The 18,967-nt window shown below is 41.9% G+C and overlaps 2 protein-coding genes across 3 annotated transcripts in view; both read left to right on the top strand.

Annotated features, from left to right (window-relative positions):
- Window positions 1-7,044, top strand: part of znf423 (zinc finger protein 423) — a 118,650-nt gene extending 111,606 nt beyond the window's left edge. For both annotated transcript variants that reach the window (XM_079567484.1, XM_079567485.1), the window contains one exon: window positions 6,256-7,044. In XM_079567484.1, the coding sequence (XP_079423610.1) occupies window positions 6,256-6,285 (30 nt within the window). In that variant the 3' untranslated portion in view covers window positions 6,286-7,044. The remainder of the gene's footprint in view (window positions 1-6,255) is intronic.
- Window positions 7,045-8,120: 1,076 nt separating this feature from the next.
- LOC306971125 (plasmanylethanolamine desaturase 1) overlaps window positions 8,121-18,967 on the top strand; it is a 31,514-nt gene continuing 20,667 nt past the window's right edge. The window contains exon 1 of the mRNA XM_079567282.1: window positions 8,121-8,499. Coding sequence (XP_079423408.1) covers window positions 8,340-8,499 — 160 coding nt within the window. The 5' untranslated portion in view covers window positions 8,121-8,339. The remainder of the gene's footprint in view (window positions 8,500-18,967) is intronic.

The following is an 18,967-nucleotide window of genomic DNA, read 5'->3' as shown; positions in this document are numbered from 1 at the left end:
GGATATTGTACATCCAATTACACAATGGAGATAATTTTTTTCACTCAAACTTGGCTGTAAATACTGTTTAAGTGGCGCCCACAGTTAGCTTTTCTCGTTAGCCTGTTAGCTTCTTCTTCTCGATTCTGTTAGTGCAGAAACACCAAGAGGGAGATGACAGACCCCCCCAATAATCCCATCAGCATTTGTATTACCTCCAGAGGGATTACGGACACAATTTATACATTTTACTTTATTTTGTTTAGCTTTTTCTCCTCATGACCTGATTCCAGAGATGCTGTCTGTATCTATCTTGCAATTATCTGATTCACCAGATACTAATAGAAAGTAATGTAAAAAGGGAAACAGGTATTTCCAAAATCAGATGTAAGTCAGTGGAAATATTGGAGTCCTATAACATCAGGGAAGTACATCTGTCTTTCAGGACATGATTTCACTCAACTATTAACAAACACAGGCTTCTTTTGAAGATTTTTGTAGTTACTTTGCATTTCAACACTGGACACATCCATTATTCATTTACACATTTATTTTACACCAGTTTGTAAAAATGCTGACTTTAACAAGCAAAATTCTAAGTGATTTTATTTCCAAGATTTTTTCCAATAAGTACAGTTGAACATAAACGTTGCTACTACTTCTGCTGCAAACATGTAATTTGTCGCTGGCTTTAACTCAGTAAAAGATCTGATGCTTGTGAGAGGAGACCATATTGAGTAAAGTTAAATGAGAAAGTTTGAAGACATGCCTCAGACAGACAGGTAAATGAACTACATGGGAATAGACTAGAGCATACTTGTAGAGGGGTGGGTGCGTTTTATTTTCAGCGCTCCCCCGCGGTCGCTTCCTGTCCGGGTTGGGTGGGGCTAAAGACAGGCCAGGGAGCAAAGGAAGAGGTGCTAAGACGGCCCATCTGCCATAGTCCCACAGACACACGCGCATGAACCAAGATGTGCTCCCCGTGTTGGAAGAATGTCAGCCCCAAGCTATAAATACTCTCAAGTCAAAGAAGAGCGCAAGGCGACAAAGGTGATTTTTCATTTGGTGTTAAAAACAGCCGCGGAGACGGGCCACGTGTACGCTCACAAACACACTCTGGGCTTGGACTACATCCAGTCGCCCCCCACACACTTGACACACATTGGTGAACTGACAGATGCACGCTGATTCCTGAGAAGGCAGGAGCTCACATCAAAACACTCCGGCTGAGGTCCAAAGGCACCCTGGTCCTGGCTCAATTATGACATTACTCTTGTCACTGTCCTGGAATGAGAAAGTTCATTCCCCTCTTAGTGGAATGAAATGTGGTTAGTTCTTCATTATATTGTGAAAGACTTCTGTGATATGTATCTCATTTATTAAGCTTTAGAAAGCAGTTTAATCTATAGTGAATGAGCAGGCTTGTGTTTATTGTTTACATTATCTACCATGACAGTGTCGCTCCCTCAAACTCAGAGGTAGTGTTGTGCCTCTGTTTTTTCTTTTTTTTTATCCTACCCATGCCATTTCATAATTTTGCAGTATAGCATATAGACTTTTTATGTTATATTATGATTACTCTCTTTGACAATACAAATCAAGATCAATCTAGATTATACTGTACTTTAAATAACATACAGGATCTTAAATCACCGTCACTTCCACTATTTCCATAATTCCTGCTCCACTTAGGGGAACATAACGTTTTTGCCCAAAAAGGTTATAGTACTGGTAACACTGGCCTTCTGATAATACACCGAGCCGTACTCCTCTGCCCGTTGACTTTACTTTTGACTCATTTTTATTCATCATTGGGGTGCTAGTTTTGTGGTTTTTCTTTGAAGAAGTTTAGCTCTGTTGAGTCATATTATTTTCAAAGCCACCCATAAGTTGCTGCTAGTATTGTATTCTTTAATTCTTTCTTTTAACCTCTTTTAACTTGAACCGAGGGCATTTTCTCCAGTTCGGCTTTACCCAAGTCTAACAGCGTAATGCCTCATTTGAAAGCTAAGATCTACAAAAGTAATCGTAACTTTATTGTCATGTTGTCACCCCATTTTTGTCACATTTTTGAAGCGTTTTTGTGACTTTTTGTCATATTTTTTTTTGCTTTTCCCGGGACATTTTGTCACTTTTTTGTGACAAAATGGGGTAAAATAGCGATGAAAACATCCTTGTTTTCATCGCTATTTTGATGCTTTTTTTTTAACTGGAGAAAATGTGCTTAGTTCAGGTGGGGGGTTAAGAGGTTGAGTATTGCAATCCCTCCATATTATGTCACATCTCTTGCCTCTGTATATGTTGTAATGATACAGTATTAAAAAAACAAAAAAGGCTGAATTTAGCATCCATTATTTATGCACAAACGTAACATCACATGAAATGATGTTACTCTCAAAGTCTTGGTGCAAATATTATATAGAGCAAGATCTGAAAATATTTGCATAATTTAACTTCAATTGGGGGCAGAGTCAATGTCAATATAAAATTGATGAGCCAAAATCTGTAGTTGACAGTACATTATATAGATGGAAGTAATTTGAGCTGTTTTAAGTTGTGTTTAAGGGCCCTCTCTGAGATTTTATTGTGAGGCAGATATTCCTTTGCCCTTCACATTTTTGGTCTGAATGGGTGCAGATTTGTCCTCGTCTCTGTCTGCCGGTTACTTCCACCCCTCCTTCAGTCCCCGAGGACACGTGTGTATTCCATTGGACTGTTGTGTGTTGGAGCGCTTGCGTTTTTGTTGGCGTCTATATGCATATGCCGAGAGCCGGGAGTTAGTGGATGCATTCTGGTGTGCGGTTGGGAGGGGGCAGTGCAATGCAACGCGTGGGTTATGCGACAGGGCCATATTTCCCCTGGGTCCGGGGCTCTGCAGGCTTTAGCTGCGCTCTCTCTAAGCAGTTTAGGAAAAAACAATGACAGGACCCCATATCGACTGGTCTGCACCCAGAGATGGCCTCTTTCAGCCTCTGCATATACAAATACACACTACATCATTTAAATGGACAGCAGCGGACGTGGGGTTTGACCAACACGGTCGCGGCCTGTCGCGTCAAGCGTGCTGTTGGGTGAAATGCAGTCCGTCTGTTTACAGTAGTCTGTCAGGACATACATTTTCATCCATATAACATACGCTGTCATACATTTAGTGTTTTTCTTAGGGATGCACTATATACTGTTGAATTATTGTTATTGCAAAATTTGGTGATGCAATATCCATTTTAACAAAAAGCCACAGTGCATTGCAAAATCACTATGGTCTGAGATTTACCCGTTTCTTGATTTTGTTACATTTTAGTCTTGTTTCAGTCAGGATTTTACATGTTTGGACACAATTTGATGACATTTGACTCTGCGATGTAACCATGAGAAGTGTTCCCTCTTATTAAACCTGTTTGTGTCATCTCTGAGCCATAGGGCATCCTCATCTGTTCCACATTAAAGCCGTGATTCCTGGAAATGAATGCCTTCACTTTGCTGCAAGGCTTTTATTGTGAAACATCTGCAGCTGATTCATTAGCCACCTCTTTATTTAAGCAGGCAGAGCTCTTCACCGGTCCAACAATATAACATGTATTAAATGACTACAGCCTCATCCCTTGCCCCCTCCCCTTCTATCAGGCCCTTAATTCTGTAGAATATATCAATTACTCTACTGTAGAGCCATGTCACACTGCGACACACACTCGGGATCGATCGCTCCACTGCATAATCAATAGCACACTGCCCAAAACAATGGAAATGAAGACAAGTAACCAGGGGGTGTCAGAGTGGCGTGCGTGTCGCCCCTGCCATACTGCTCTCTCTTTTCTCTAGGCCATATCCACTGCAGTGCCAGGGGTACCTCAGGGGACCATCCGTGGCCTCCCTCCTATGCTCCCCCCCCCATCTCTCTCTGTCCACAGATCAATACAGCAGCAGTTGCACCCTATGAACCAAAGGCAAGACGCACGCGCTCTTCCACTTTTATTTCCAGGCTTTTGTTCGCTGGAAGTCCGAGTTTCCCCTCCATTCGCATTTCTAAACGCTGACACGTGACCTCAGTGCCAGAGATCACACAGGAGCATGAGAGTGTGCAATGATGAAGGCCAGGTCTGTGTGAGCGGACATGTGCTGTATGATGGCAGGCAGCAGTGATCTACAGAGGAAGGAGGCTACCCTCTGCTGGTGGACAAGTGCAGCGCAGTTTGATGTTGGTAAAGACCTGAAGTCCTGCGCCCAAGTCCAAACTGAATCATTTTATAATTTCAGTGCCCCTTTTGACTATTTCTCTGGCAACAAGACGATGGCAAATGAGTTAATCAGTAATCTTTTTTTTTTTTGCCATAGAGAGATCATATTTCATGGGCTTTCAAATTATAAACAATGTATGTTTCTTTTAAGCCTTCCCTAAAGAGAATATGTTTATTTATACATTGGAAGTGGGTCCTTATTTGCCTATAAGTAATGGCAAAATAAAAATCTGCATTAAGCTTCAGAACTTGCCCCACCACCAGCATTTCCACTTCAATTGGCTCTGTGCTTAGTGGAAAATAAGTGGCGCTTTACTTTTTAGCGTTGTAGTGAGAGGCAGCAGCAGTGGCGGAAGAATGGAGGCTTTTCTGTCATAATGGGGTCAGCACTCCCTAATGACCACAGTCTTTTCACTCTGGAGGCTCAAACTCGCATGCACACATTTATTCTCGTCGCCATGTTCTCCTCTGTTCGTTGAGCCCTTTTTGGTGTGTGCTGTGTCCTCGGCCCTTTCCCCTGGACAGACTGGCCCGGCCTGTGAATCCAAGTGACAAACCCACACTCTCAGACGGGATCAGCCGAACATGGGCCGCAAGATAAGGGCCACAGAATGACAAATAAGTATTTATCAAGCCCAAAGCACGTATAATCCTCTCCCTGCTCTCCGTTCATCCCCCTATCCCCCCCCCTTTTTTTTTTTTTATTCCACCATCCACTGTTCTTTTTTGTCCTGTTTTTTCCCCCCATATTCCATAGTGGGGCCTATCTGAGTGAGAGGGCGATTAATCTGAGAAAGCTGCTTTTAGTGGTGGCGAGGGGCGGAGGGGGCGTTGGGAATGCTGTGTGGAATGAGCGTACATGATAGGGAACATTTCAGAGGGAATTTCGAAGCCAAAGCTCGTCTGTAGGGACAAGACAGTCATCTTCAGCATCATCGGAAACAGACGAATCAGATTAGCCCGAGTTAAAGCCACCACATAGACATTGTACAGCATGACAAAGTGTGTAAAGATTCTTTTTTGCAATATGTATCACCTCTTAGAACTGAAGAAGATCTGGTTACTGTTCACATCATCACAATCATGGAATTAAGCATCATCATTCAGCTTTCCTTTGTGGATCAAGAAAGTCTTGACTTAAAATCATGCTACTCCTTGTATGGTGCATCAGATCCACTAAAAATATAACTGCCCACTATTGAAGTCATTTATCAATGGGCCAAAAGAATCAAAACATATTCCACCTGCAGTTCTGTACTTTTTCAATAGACTTTCTGTGCATTGCCTCTATTCCTGCATACTAATATGTTCCTTTAGTTTGTACCTAGAGAGGATGCAGCATCACTCTCCCTTTGAGCTCTAACCACTGCTGTTTGAATGTTAATTTATATGAAAAAAAAGGTGTTTTTGCATTGTGATTATGCATTTATGTGAAAACCATGATGCCTTCAGAGAGCATGAGCATATGCGTCTCAGAGGTATGCTGACGCTGTCTGTAAAATATTAATCGCAATATCAAAAGACACAGGGGTTTCGCACGTCTGGATAAACAAAAAGGCCTGGGTTTCTTTTTGACAAAGCCTAACACAGACCAAATATGTTCTCACTGATGTTTTTAGATTTATTGGATTTAATGCAGAAAATGAAATAACATGTTTGGTTTTGTTGAGGAACTTTCTTGATATGTAGAGAACATAAAAGTTGGACCTGGATGTCTGGTACTTTCACTGACTTCATTGTCATCCCTGAACAAGAACATCCATGTCTGCCTCACTCTCATACATTCCAAAGTGTGCCTTATGTTCCAACAACAATGCAGCATTTAACACAACATGGAGCAGTGTCATAGTGTTCATCTTGTTTGCTGTCTGTGCCTCCTCTTCTTCTGTTCGTCAGCGTGTTGTGCGTAAAGTGAACGGGCCTGGCGTTTCCGTGGGAGGCAGTTGTGTTTCACTTCTCTTCTGTTCTATTATTGGGTGGGGGGCGAGTGGAAAGCCCATTATTGCTCTCCTCATGTGTTCTCCCTGTCTGTCTCCTACAGAACCACACACTGAGTCAGCACGCGCAGTGAGACCGCGGCCCGGCAGGATCTCTCGGCTCAGCCCGGGGCCCCCGACCCGCGGCCGGCAGGGGACCCCCATCTCCACATCACAGCCAATCAAAGTGTCATTTGCTACTCACATGTAAAACTGTAACGATCGCGCCACTGGGTGCGGCTATTAGGAGCAGCGGGGAAAGGAATATTAATGGGATATGCTATTAAATAAAGAAAAAGCAAAAGTGGGTGAGCAAACCAGTGCAAGCTGTAGATGACAGAGAGAGAGAGGAGTAAAAAGGTATTGTACGTGCAGTATTTTTTATTGTCCCACCACCAGGCCCCCTCCCATTATCCTCTCCCGGGTCATTCATTTTATTTTGTTATGAAATGTAAAATGAAAAAAGCAGGAGTTTTAAGATTTTGTTTTGTATTGTATTGTAGAAGCTTCACTTTCTTTTCCTCTGTTGCTTCTAGTATTCAGCCTCAGACTTGTTTTTTTTTCCTGTTTTCTTTTGGATTAATTTTTCACCATTCATTTCTTTGTAAGTAGGTACTTGTGCAGTGTTGTGATTGTTTGCCACTTGTATTCAGTTCTTCTCCCCTCAGCCTCCTTTTTATGATTATTATATATATATTTTTTCCTTTTTGTAATTACTATGAAAAAGACATCAAACAAAATAAAGTGCAGAAAAAACGTTACAGATGTTTCATTTTTGGATTGGGTTTTCCAGTCTCTTTGGGGCCTATACTGGTTATTGTATAAATAAATATCTTCATGAAGTTTTCAGTGCGTCTGGTCAGTGACTGCTTTTTAAATGTGAATTAACCAGATTGCAGTCTCGTACAGACAAAAGATAAAAACAATAAATCCTTGATAAAACAAGAGCTGTGTGGTGTGCTGTGTATTTCTTCAGACAGAAATGGTATCGAGCTATAAAGGGGTATGGTAATAAAATAAATATACAGTTCCTTTGTATTCATGTATTTAATGAAAAATGATTGAAGCAATGCCAATAGAAACCAATTTATTTTATCTTCAGTCAGTCAGTCAGCAAATGCTCATTGATTGGTTTAGTGTATATCTGGGATCTATAACCTCTTCCCTCTGTTAACCTCATTTTGCGACCTGCGTTGGTTATAAACTCAATCTTTTGGTGCATAAAAAGAATAAACATCTGTAAATTTGACTCATCAAGCTCATGTATATAAGGAAAAAGCCACTGGTGAGCTGCTTCTTAAAGGCTAGTGAGTGGAAGGTCCTGAGATACTGGTTGGAGACCCTGCTATTGAAAGTCTACAGCTTGTCCTTTGTTAAAAAAAAACCTCTCATTTTGGTCAGCCTAATTTATACATTTATTGAGAGTTAACACATATGGTAAGAGGCCAAATTACGTATGCGACTATTGCAAAACAGGCTGTAGAGAAGTTATGTGTCAGTGTAGCAGAAAGAGACCATTAAAAATCTTGGACTTTAAAGGCTACACAAAATAAGCAAAAAGTCGACCTTGAGGAGTCCATTGAGCGGCCAGCACACAGTGCGAAAAACTGCAAGTCAAAGGCTGCAACTTGATTTATTAAATTATTCATTTTCGAGTTAAAAGTTAAAAGTTATGAAATGCAGTAGAAAGGTCATACGGGTTTTGTAACAGTAGTTTTAGGTGTTATCAACAGCTTCATAAAGGTCATTAGAATACAGCCCAAAAATAGCCCGATAAGAACCAGATATTATTATGGTCGGGTGCAAAACCTAGTATCAATGAGTATTGTCCAAATGTTCCTTGTAATAACTGTTCACAAAGGGTGGGTCAAGCTGCTTTACACATGTGTAATAACAAGTCGCTGCTGCAGCAGGTGCAGTGTTGCTTTAACCAGTAAATAGGTCTGTGTGTCAGCAGCGCGGAGCGTGGATTTCCGGGTGCATCCTCGCTGTTATCACTGGTCCTCGGTCCTTCCTCTGTCCGACGATCACACGGCCACTGCAGGTCGGAGCACGGACCAAACCTTGCACAGCACCGTCTCCTATGAATCATTGATGTCTGACAGCTGAAAGCCAAAGCGCCAGCGCAGGGCGGCCAGCGGCACGAGTCATGGCGGCGTCGCTTCTCTCCGAGACCGACATCAGGCACCGGTCTATGGCGGAGGAGGATCCGAACGGCAACGAGCATGGGGCGGCTGCACGCAGCGCGGCACCTCGCTGGGGTCCTCAGCACGCAGGGGCTCGGCAGCTCGCGAGGCTGTACTCTCCCGGTAAGCCCCGTGTTCATCTTCTAGTCAGCGTGCTTGTGTTGTGTGTGAGAGCTGGGAGGCGTAGTCAGCGTGAGAGGCCTAGCTCAGTGCGACATCAGTGATGCGCACAGGTGCTGGAGGAGGATGGAGCTGCAAGGACGAGGCTGCACATCATTCAGCTCGGGCAGCTTAGCCAGGGTGGCACAGGGGTTTGCTTTTCATTCTACAAAGGTGTCGATCAGTAAGCAGCACAAGACTTTGAAGCACAGTCACAATGCTGATTTAGGTGTCTATTGCACATGAGTGGCTTACAGCCCACAGTGGCCCTAGGAAGGATCATTGCTTGTATCTTTCACACTATTCCTCTTTAGACAGCTGATATTAAGATATTTTTACGCATTTTATTTACATACAGGCTAAAGGTAGCATACGTTATATTATCTGCATAATCTGTAGTTGATTTGTATGGTTAGATGACCAAAATATACCCCATACCAAAAGCATGCACATATTGTTATTCAGAACAAATTGTGAAATATCCTACATTTATGTCCACACGTCACTCTCCTCGACTCCTGTTGAAGTCAAAAGCACAGTTATCCAGTTTGATACACAATTAACAAACAATCATGGAGTTAATTGTCCCCAGTTGCACATCACTCAACATGAGGTGAAGCTCGCCATAGAGCTGTTAATTTCCAATAAAGCAGACCTCAGACACAGCAGCACACATTATAAGGTATAAGAGCTGCAAATAACCCAAATAAAATTATAATGACAGTCTTTCCAGTGTGGGCAAAATGACCTGACAGCTTGACCAAGTGTTGCTTGTGTACCATGGCCCAAGGCATTGTGTCGCACTGGGCTTTTGTTAAAATTCTGCACAGTTTCTTCTTTGTTTACAATTTTTGATCATTTTGGTGAGTCATTTGATGTACTTGGACTTGACTTCTGGTCTGAACCATTGTGACCAGTTGTGTGTGGTGTGGACTGTGCCATGTTTCCTGACCATCTGCCCTCCTTTTCACTTCACTGCACATCTTAATTGCCTCTGGTCGCACCATGTTGATAACTTGTTAGTACATCCAAAAATATGATGCTCAAAATAAAGTATGTTTTTTTTTTGTGATGTTTCGTGCGCTTTTACCTCAGTAATGACTTTAGGTTTAGGGTTGGGTTGCATCAGTTTTAGCCAAGCTACTACATATGCACACTCTCCAGAGCAATGAGTAGATACCTCTGAATCATGAGGATTCATATTCAATAGAAACAGAATAATGCCAATTTTAATAATTTTATCAAACCCTCCCCATCTATTTATCTATGAGAGCATGACTTCTTTTAGAATTCTTCTTGTTTATTTGGTCAAAGTTAGACTATTGAAACATGAAACAGGTCCTTCACATAGATTTTTTTTTTTTTTTTCCAAACAACAACCAGTAAACCATGGTGTCAATCATTACGAGCATGAATTGCCACTAAGATAGCCATTAAAATCTACAGGAAACATAACAGATGGAGCAGACCTGTCAGTACCTCCTACAGATAAAGGGGCACCAAGCATCAGAACAAAAGTCTCTTTAATAATAAGTTCTAATTAGGGGGTGGGCCATATCGTATCACATATCGTTATCGCGATATAATGTTTCCATATCGTTGTCATTTTTTATATCGTTGTGGACACAATGTAATTTATGTTTTGCTCGGCTCCATCAGAGTAGCATAAACACTGACTGTAGAACATGGGGACAGGTCAAATTAAATGAAGGATTTTAGATCATATTTGCGAGGAAATTAGTATGCTGTTAAAAAAAATGAATAAAATATCACTGAAATATCTATAATAATATATAATCTTCCCAATAGGCGTAAGGCTGGGATTTTGAAGTAATTTGTCCATTGTCAATTACATCCTCAAATATATCGTTATCGTGATATTTCTTTTTTATATCGTGATATATATTTTTGGCCATATCGCCCTGCTCTAGTTCTAATAAGGTCTTAGGGTAATAAGGATCTTCTGCATTAAAACACTTCTTCAATCACTCCTCAGAGTTCGGGACTTTCACCAAAACATGCATACCAGGTGTCAAGGATGAAAAGCTCGGGACACCAATGTCGTCTGTGTGACCCAACGCTCCCCGCAACCTAATCCCCAGTCGGCCATTTTGGAAGCTTTCACCTCAATTATTAAGATGACCACTTAGTCTTCAGATTATGACTGTGCATCCTGGAAATTAGGATTTAAGTGAAGGTTCTTCAGTGTGAAAGTTGACTTACAGTTGACAACCAGAAGTATGTTTTAGTTTTCTTGATCTGGCTTACGCACCTTTCAGGCAGCTGCCATCAAGTATCCATAAACAGTCTGTGACATCTCACTCTGTGACCATGACCTCTCAGTTTAGCCTGGTCTCCCTTAGCTCTGAAACGCTGTGAGACCCAACCCTCCCCATGACCCACTGCACTCTCCCCTATGTCTTTGTGGCGTGGCTGGTATAACAAACCTCACTGGAGTCTATTTTTAGATTGAGTGAAGGTGTCACCTCCACCGTCATTATTGAAATTGCATTTATTATTAAGTGCCATTACATACAAAGGAAAGGATCTATTCTGTTTTAAAAAATAATGACTTGACAAAATAGGTTTCCACTCGATATTGAATTGTTGGTTAGCTTGTTATTAAAGTGGTCATTTCAGTTTAACACAGCTGAAAGGATCACCCTCAGCAACAGGTGTTACAATCTGCTGCAGCAAAGACCATTCTCTCTATTACTACAGCGTACAAGTCATAAAAGGATTAGTGTTTTTTGTATTGCCATGTTGTGCACAGACTCTGTTACTTAGAGGAAGAAGTGGAAGAAGAATGCTGATGATGTGTTGACTGGTGGGTAAGATCACACAAGCAGTTTAACTCTTTTCTGTTAAATGAGTGTCCACAGGGCTCCTTTGGCACTGAGGTGTTTGAAAATAGCCGTCGGCTGCAAGATCTAATACTATTCCAAAACTTGTTATACTTGCTTCAACTGTATTATATTTTATTACTTGAAATAAAGGGTGTGGAAAAGAATTCAAAGTAATTATGTGCACTGTATCTATAGCGACACTTCCTGGTTTACAGCCACCAGATGAAATAGACCAATGGCACCAAGCGATGACTTAATCTCTTGTTTGTGGTCGAATCATGCATCGTCTTACATCATTTAAGTTTCTGACAAACCTCAGTGAATTTAACGCAATTCATTAATAAAAAGTAAAAACGATGTAACTGTGGAAGAAATACATGCTTTTTCTCTCTGAGTGACGGGAAGGCTGTGGAAAAACATCCATTTTGTGTGGTTTTAAGACATTGTCAGGAAACAGGACACGCTGCTGACAAGAGACGGTGGCAGCTGTTTCATACAACAGTCAGATGTCACAAAGCACACCCCTGTGCACCATATCTGTGTGTGTCTTTGGCATGAAGCTTGCTCTAAGTGAGTGGTCAGTGGCTCAGGGGATGTAATCACAGAAGCTGGCTTAGCGTGTGGCCGTGCAACTATCTCCAGGTAAATCTCCAAATGACTTACAAGCTTTCTCTCATTTCAGCCAAAGGGCACAGCAGGCTGCGAGTGGAAGATATGCTCAGCGACACTAACAATGCTGCCAGGGCATTTTATAGAAAGCTAAAACAGAAATGTTCCCCACATGCTGACAAGTGTCTGTTCAAGAAAAATAAACAGCAAAAAAATCGAAATGTCAAAGTGTCCATTTAAGGGAGCGCCCGCTGTTATGTGCTTAGTTGTTTGGGTCCGGTTCAGCCATGGTGGGAGGTAAATCTAAATAGCAGTTTGGCTTGTTAGAGTTTGGAGAAGTTAGATGAGGCGTTGGCGATGCTCCATAGAGCCAAACATGGGCTCATTACGGCAGAGTGAGGATGGACAAACAGCTGGAAACGTCTCCACGCGGCCCTCTCCTCTCTGCGGCCCTCCACATGTCTGAGTGTCATGGTCCGCTGACGACACCCTCCACCACTCACTTACATTCATTTATTATCCTTTAGGAGATCTCAGTCTTCAAACAACATTAACACACATTAAGCCGGCACAGGGTGCTGAGAGAAGTCTGTATAAAGTCCTGACTGAGTGTGCCGCAGCATCTGAACGCACATGCATAATCCCTTGGTAGTTTTTTATGACTCTGTCAGGCTTGACAAAATTGGCATGAGAAGATGATAGTCACAGATTCAGGACAAGTTCAGCTTGCAAACTTTTAATAATAAACTTGTTGTTTCATAGAATTTATGTACAATATCTGTTATTTCTGTTATATCTGTCATTTCTTACTTTTGAACTGTTAAAGATGCTATCACAAAAGTAAAGTGACTTCCAGTGTGATTCATCAGAAAGTCTAAGACCAATTAAGAATTTGTATATATTTTTCCAGAAAAAATATGAAATGTGAACTGCTAAACTAATGTTTATGTGAATTAAAACAGAATATGTAGGATTTCAGAAGGCCCAAAATACAGTGTTGGCAAGATCCCGTTTGTAATTGGACAGTACATGTGTTCCTGTGTGTGGGTCTGTCATGATCACTGTGCACGGTTACTGTTGAGTTGTGTGAGATATCGAGTGTTGGGAGAGAAGGATCTGTTGTCAGCTGTAAACCATCTAAAGGCAGATAGTGATCTTCACCTGTACAACACACCTGTCAGCAACACCTTTCACATTAAGCACAAGAGACTCAGGACACTGTGTGTACTACTACCAGGAGTTTGCACCATGTTTTCATATCAGAATATTTCATTATTGTTTTACATCCTTTGCTGGAAATTGGTTTATTATCTAATTGTTTGTGATGTATACAGATTCAACAGGCCAACAGCACCTGTTGTCACAGGAAAAAGGTTAGTGGGGAAAAACAACCTTCCGCTGCGCCCTTCTACACGGGTGACTCAGAGTTCATGAGGTCACATGACCTGCCATGCACAGTGACATCACAGGCCTTGGTGTCGTTTGTGAAATTAATACTTTGTGTGTTTAATGTTGCAGGCAGCGATGAACGTGTTTTCAGTCTTAATACTGAATTGGCTTTAGGACTTAATTAAAGGAACGTAATTCTAAAATGAAACAACCAAAACTGACTTTTCTAAAACAGGCATTGTAAGTGTTTACATTGTAAGTGTTTCAAACAGGCATTGTAAGTGTTTAAGTTGAAGTGAATTGCCCGTGCACCCTTCGTTTCACACATTTGTAATTATGCAGCTTAATTGGCGCAGCTGAACAATAAACATTAGTTGAATTGAACCATGAGAGGTTCCACTTTGTACACAACTGGGACTTTTTACCTGTGTTTTGCTAATGTGGATATTCATAGACTCACAAATTTTTTAACAAATGAAATATTAACGCTCTGCATAGCAAACAGTTCCCACATACACACATTACAGGCAGTGTCCACACACTTTCCCACAATGCAACACTGTACACTGTGGGTGCATCTATGGCTGTAGGCGAGCCCTTTAGGCAGGATTTGTCTATTGACCTTGACCATGGCAGGAGAGAGCCCTGGATGCACTGTCTGTGTGTGTGTGTGTGTTTAATTATCCTTATGAGGGCCGCAGATGAATATGGCAGGAGCTCAAAGCCCAGGAGAGCGGTGCATGGCAGTGCTCACACACAAAGAAACACACTCGCAATGATGGGGATGTGTGTGTCTACCGAGGGTTGGACTGGAGATCACCCAATTCTGCTACTCCTCCGAGTGACTATTGTGCGAGGTTTAAGGATTCCACAATGTAAAATGTAACGTATATTCAAGGGAAATACAAAGCTTTGAAAATGGTTTGGTTAGCAAAATAAAAAGATGGTCTTTTCTGTTCAGTTTAGAAAATTGAAGGGATTAGATTTTTATGATTAGTATATTTTTTTGTCATAACTTCACCAATTAATCGGATTTACTCCGTTAAATCAATTATTGGCATGATTGTCGGCTATTGTAGTAATTGGTCATATAGTAATTATCTTCTGAAATTTGATGAAATAATGTGAGAGAAGAGATTATAAACCCAAAGCAGGAGTTAGGTCTAAACATCACTAGAAGAATGTATAAGCATGTACTTTGTATTTTGTCTTTTTAATGGAAACTCTTCTTGGTCTATGAATGTGGATTATCAAGAAGTCCTCAGGCGCGCAGTCGATAATTTAGTGGTTAAGGCTGTTGCACACATGACAGAAATGTTCACATACCATATTATCACACTTTTTTTTCCTAGTTTGGCTGGGGGTGCGACTTATATATCCAAGTATATAATTCATTTTCACACTGACAGCCGCTAGAGGGCGCTCTAGGCTTGTATACCAGTATCTGCTAAGACTGAACACAAATGCCCGAAAAGAGGTTACCCTTACTGCAATGAAGATAGCAAAAAAAGCTTATCGCGGGCCAAAAGCTAGATGACAGGAGGAAATATTTCACAAATGGGTGCTTGAACAACGTGCTGCCAGGAGAGGCTTGTCAATGGTGCACCAGGGTGGCTGGTGTGACTTATACTTCGGAGCTACTTATTGTCCGACAAATACGGTACGCTTTTTCTATCGACTGACTAAAAAAGAAGTATTTACAGATTTATCAATGAGCCACATAATTGTTAGCTGCAGCCCCATAATCACTGTGCCTCTTTTCTTTTGAACTCACACCAGTTGTTGTCCCAACGTTGCGTGACTCTGGTCAAATTCTGTCTGTTACCTCCACAGTCGATGTGAACATTTGAAAATCCCAATCAGTGTAACTTATTGTATACTTGAGGGTTTTGCAAACTTAAACATAAATTGAACGCACACTTGTTTTGGCATAATCCACTCCTACTGATCGTCCCGTGTGCCTCAGATTGCCGTGGAGTTTGTATGCAGTTATTGAATACACACATCACATTACGCTCTTTGTTGCGGTTGAATCTCCAGGGCATTGGACTTATTGAGTTTGTCTGCCAGCGGTGTGTGTTGTTCATAAAGACAGACATGAGGTGTGTGTTGCTGTTTGTTTTGGTGCGTGCGATGCCCTCCTCCCCGGGCTGTGAGTGTGTGTGTGTGCGTCCCAGGTTCGACGGCCCTCCGAGATCAGATGAAAGGAAAGCATCCTGTGACTGATCCTCTCTGAACAAGGGAATTGGACCTCCCTCTCCCCCACCACCTCCCCCTCTTTGTCTCTCACTCTCATATCCCATAACTCCCTGTTTCTGTCACACTCGGCATCCTCTCTGAGCATGTGACCCACTTTTACCACCCACATCTCCCTCTCCTACCCCCCTCTCCCCAGGTCCCATCTGAAGACGGTCTGTGGAGAGCCAACCGGGGGACGCACAGACTGAGTTGGAGAATAAAGAGCTACAGTCGCCTCTCTCTTCTCCCTGCCCGTTTCAGAAAGCTTGGCCCCCTGCGATTTGCTTCCTAATGTTTCAGTAGTCGCTCCATCACTATGAATAAGTATTTGTAAATGGAGGTTATCTCAAAGACATAGGCTAAGTGAGGGAAACATAATAAATGTGAATAATAGTTTAAGTCTCCAGTTTGGAGTTTGGAGCTTTTTGGAATGGAATGGATGTTTATTTGTACAGCGCTTTTTTTGACACAAGTCACCCAAAGAGCTTCACACAGTGTCGGGGATTTGAACTTCATCCACTCCACACACGATGGAGGTACGCTACATATGTAGCTACAGTTTCTCCTGGGGTAGACTGACAGAAACGCGACTGCACATCTGTGTCAATGGTCCCTCTGACCACCGCCATTCATTCACACACGCACACACATCAATCATTCATCCTGGCCTATTGCACATGTTTTTATTGGTGGGGAAACCTACGCAGACACAGGGAGAACATGCAAACTCTGCACAGAAAGGCTCCGTCCTGGAATCAAACCACCTTGCTGTGAAGCACAAGCACTAACCGCTGCGCCACTGTACCGCATTAATGAGAATAGTATTAGATTAAATCTAAAAGTAAACCTGTTGAGATTTCGATATCGCCAAATGTGAAAGCTGAGAGATGTGAATGGTTCTGTAACCTAAAAGTTATGGTGTCAGCTTGTGGCAGACATAGTTTTGCATGAAGAATTTTGTATTGTGTAAGCTTTGTAAATAAGCATTGCGAATCAGCCACTTCTACTTTCAGCCTCATAACAAATAATTTCTGATCCTGATCCAGTCATAGACATTTCCTCTGATTAACAGTGTTTATTGCTTTGTGTGAGGATTTGGGTAAAGTCCATGCTGTTTTTCGATCTGTGCAAATTTTGTTTGCTCATTTACATTTTTTGAGAAGTGTAGACATGGCTGCCATGTCTGTCTTTGGAACTATGGGTGAAAAGTCAAGGTCCCAGACTAATCTTTGTAGATGGGGAAAGAGGTAGACAGCCGGCCCAGGCTAACAGTTTTATACACACTGTAAATTATACATGTCAAGAATAAAGTGAGCAGCCTTCGTGTGCAGCCAATAGCCTAATGGTTAAGGCTGCTGCACATATGGCGGAACACTGTTCTGTCCTCAGTGGTGTGATTGAAGTCTGGCCGACAATTTGCTGAAGGTCTTTTTCCGTTCTTCAACCCATTTCATCCTGAACTGTCTTGACAAATAAAGCGTATGGGCCAAAAAATTGTTTTAGTAAAAAAGAATAAAGATAGTCAAGTCAAACAGTTCTAATTCCTAGCATACTTCTCAAAGGTTTGCACCTTTGTACTAGTTACTTGTCAAACAGCAGTGCTGCGTCTTCCTTTCCATTAGTCCATTAGTATTCAGGATGTGTTGCAGCTTTGCTGCCCGCCACTCATTCCCTAGATAGCGAATCAGCCGGCGTTGATTAATTTCAGCCTATTAGCACCCCTGGTTCCCATCCCCTGACTCCGCCCAGGTTAAATCCCTGAGCACAATCGTGTGCTCGCTCACAGGCGGGGGCTGCTGGGTGAGCGATGGCACAGAGGTTGCCAGGGAGCCAGTTGTTGTCAGAATGATATTAATGAGTGTGCTACTCTGGTCCTGAGAGTGTGTGTATTTACGCATGCCTTAAGTGTGCCTTTTTCCGTTTTGGTTAACACCAGGTAAAGTGTTAGCAGTGCATGTGTGCCGTTGTGAACACGTCTCCTGCATATGTCCATTTAAACGTACATGCTCACAAGTTGTGTTTTGTGAGTCTGTCTGTGATATCAGCAGTGCCATGGCCTGAGGGACAGGAGCTTAGTGTGTGTGTGTAGTGTGTATACTGGCTCTGCGGAGGCCTGTCCTAGTTTCCTTCACCTCACCAGGGAGACAGAGGATCCAAGGACTGACGCACATCACCTGACAGCCGCCCCACTGCTCCACGGCCTGCTCCATGTGTGAGAGAGCGAGAAGTGAGAACGTGTTAGCAAATCCATCAGTGAAGGCGTTGGGGCTGTGTGGAAGGCCTCATTGTATCTTAATACAGTAGCACTGTTGAACAGAGTGGATTTCAGTGCACTGATCCTCAGAGGTATGTCAGTGTGATGTGTGCGATTTGGGGTAAAGCAGAGAATGATGACAACAGACTAACTGCTCTTAACCTCCTAATAGACTGATATACTATAATATTGTTGGAGTGTCGCACACTTTATTCACTGGACCTGAGGTAAATTAGACCCCTTTTTGATGGCCACAATTTCACCATTATCTATAGATCAATCTTGTGTTGAATTACATCAATCTTGTGTTGAATGCTGTATCTGTGAAACATCTGTGAAGACGAGGAAAACTATTAGGTCAGAGATGAGCTGAACACAAGTTTAGTTTAGTGGAGTTGGAAATGTTAAATATCCAATCACACATGATTGAATTTTTATTTTATTTGTTTTCTTTACAATTTAAAGAAAACAATTTAAAGTTTAAATGCACACGATTGTTCAATTGTTCAAAATCAGTTATCTTTCACATGTTGGATGCTGTGTATTTTAAAAAGGTGAAAGGTCATATTTGAAGATTTGTATAATATCCATAATCACCTACAATAATCTCCTCTTCCTGTGAGAGACTCATAGCATATTCATTGTCACACTCGTCTATAGGCGCACACACTCCCAGGCCTGTATAAAACTGTCATGAATATCTTATCAGCTGCTAATACTGTGTGATACATTTCTCTGGAGACATAAAAGTTATAGACACATATCAGACTGACAAGACTGAAGGATTCAATTAGATCAAACAGAAGTAAACCAATGGTTAGATCTTACTCTGAGTGTTTTTTGTATAGATGTTGTTATGTTCAGAAATGCCATTACATCACATAGATACAGTCTATGAGAGGGAACCATTAAGGAATCAGCCTCTGTACAGTATGTTTTCAATAATTCAATTCTCAAATCTTTGTGGCTGAAGTTTTTTGCAGTTTGACCCTGGTCTAATACTGCTGATGTGAAAAGTGGGTCCCTTCTCATGTGTCCTCTACTATTTGATAGTGCTGACCTGTGAGTTGGCCTGGCCCCCCTCAGGTGCCGGCAC

Source organism: Gobius niger (genome assembly GCF_951799975.1).
Source record: "Gobius niger genome assembly, chromosome: 12".
Taxonomy (NCBI): domain Eukaryota; kingdom Metazoa; phylum Chordata; class Actinopteri; order Gobiiformes; family Gobiidae; genus Gobius; species Gobius niger.
The sequence above is the reverse complement of the archived record's forward strand: the minus strand, read 5'-3'. Positions and strand labels throughout refer to the sequence as shown.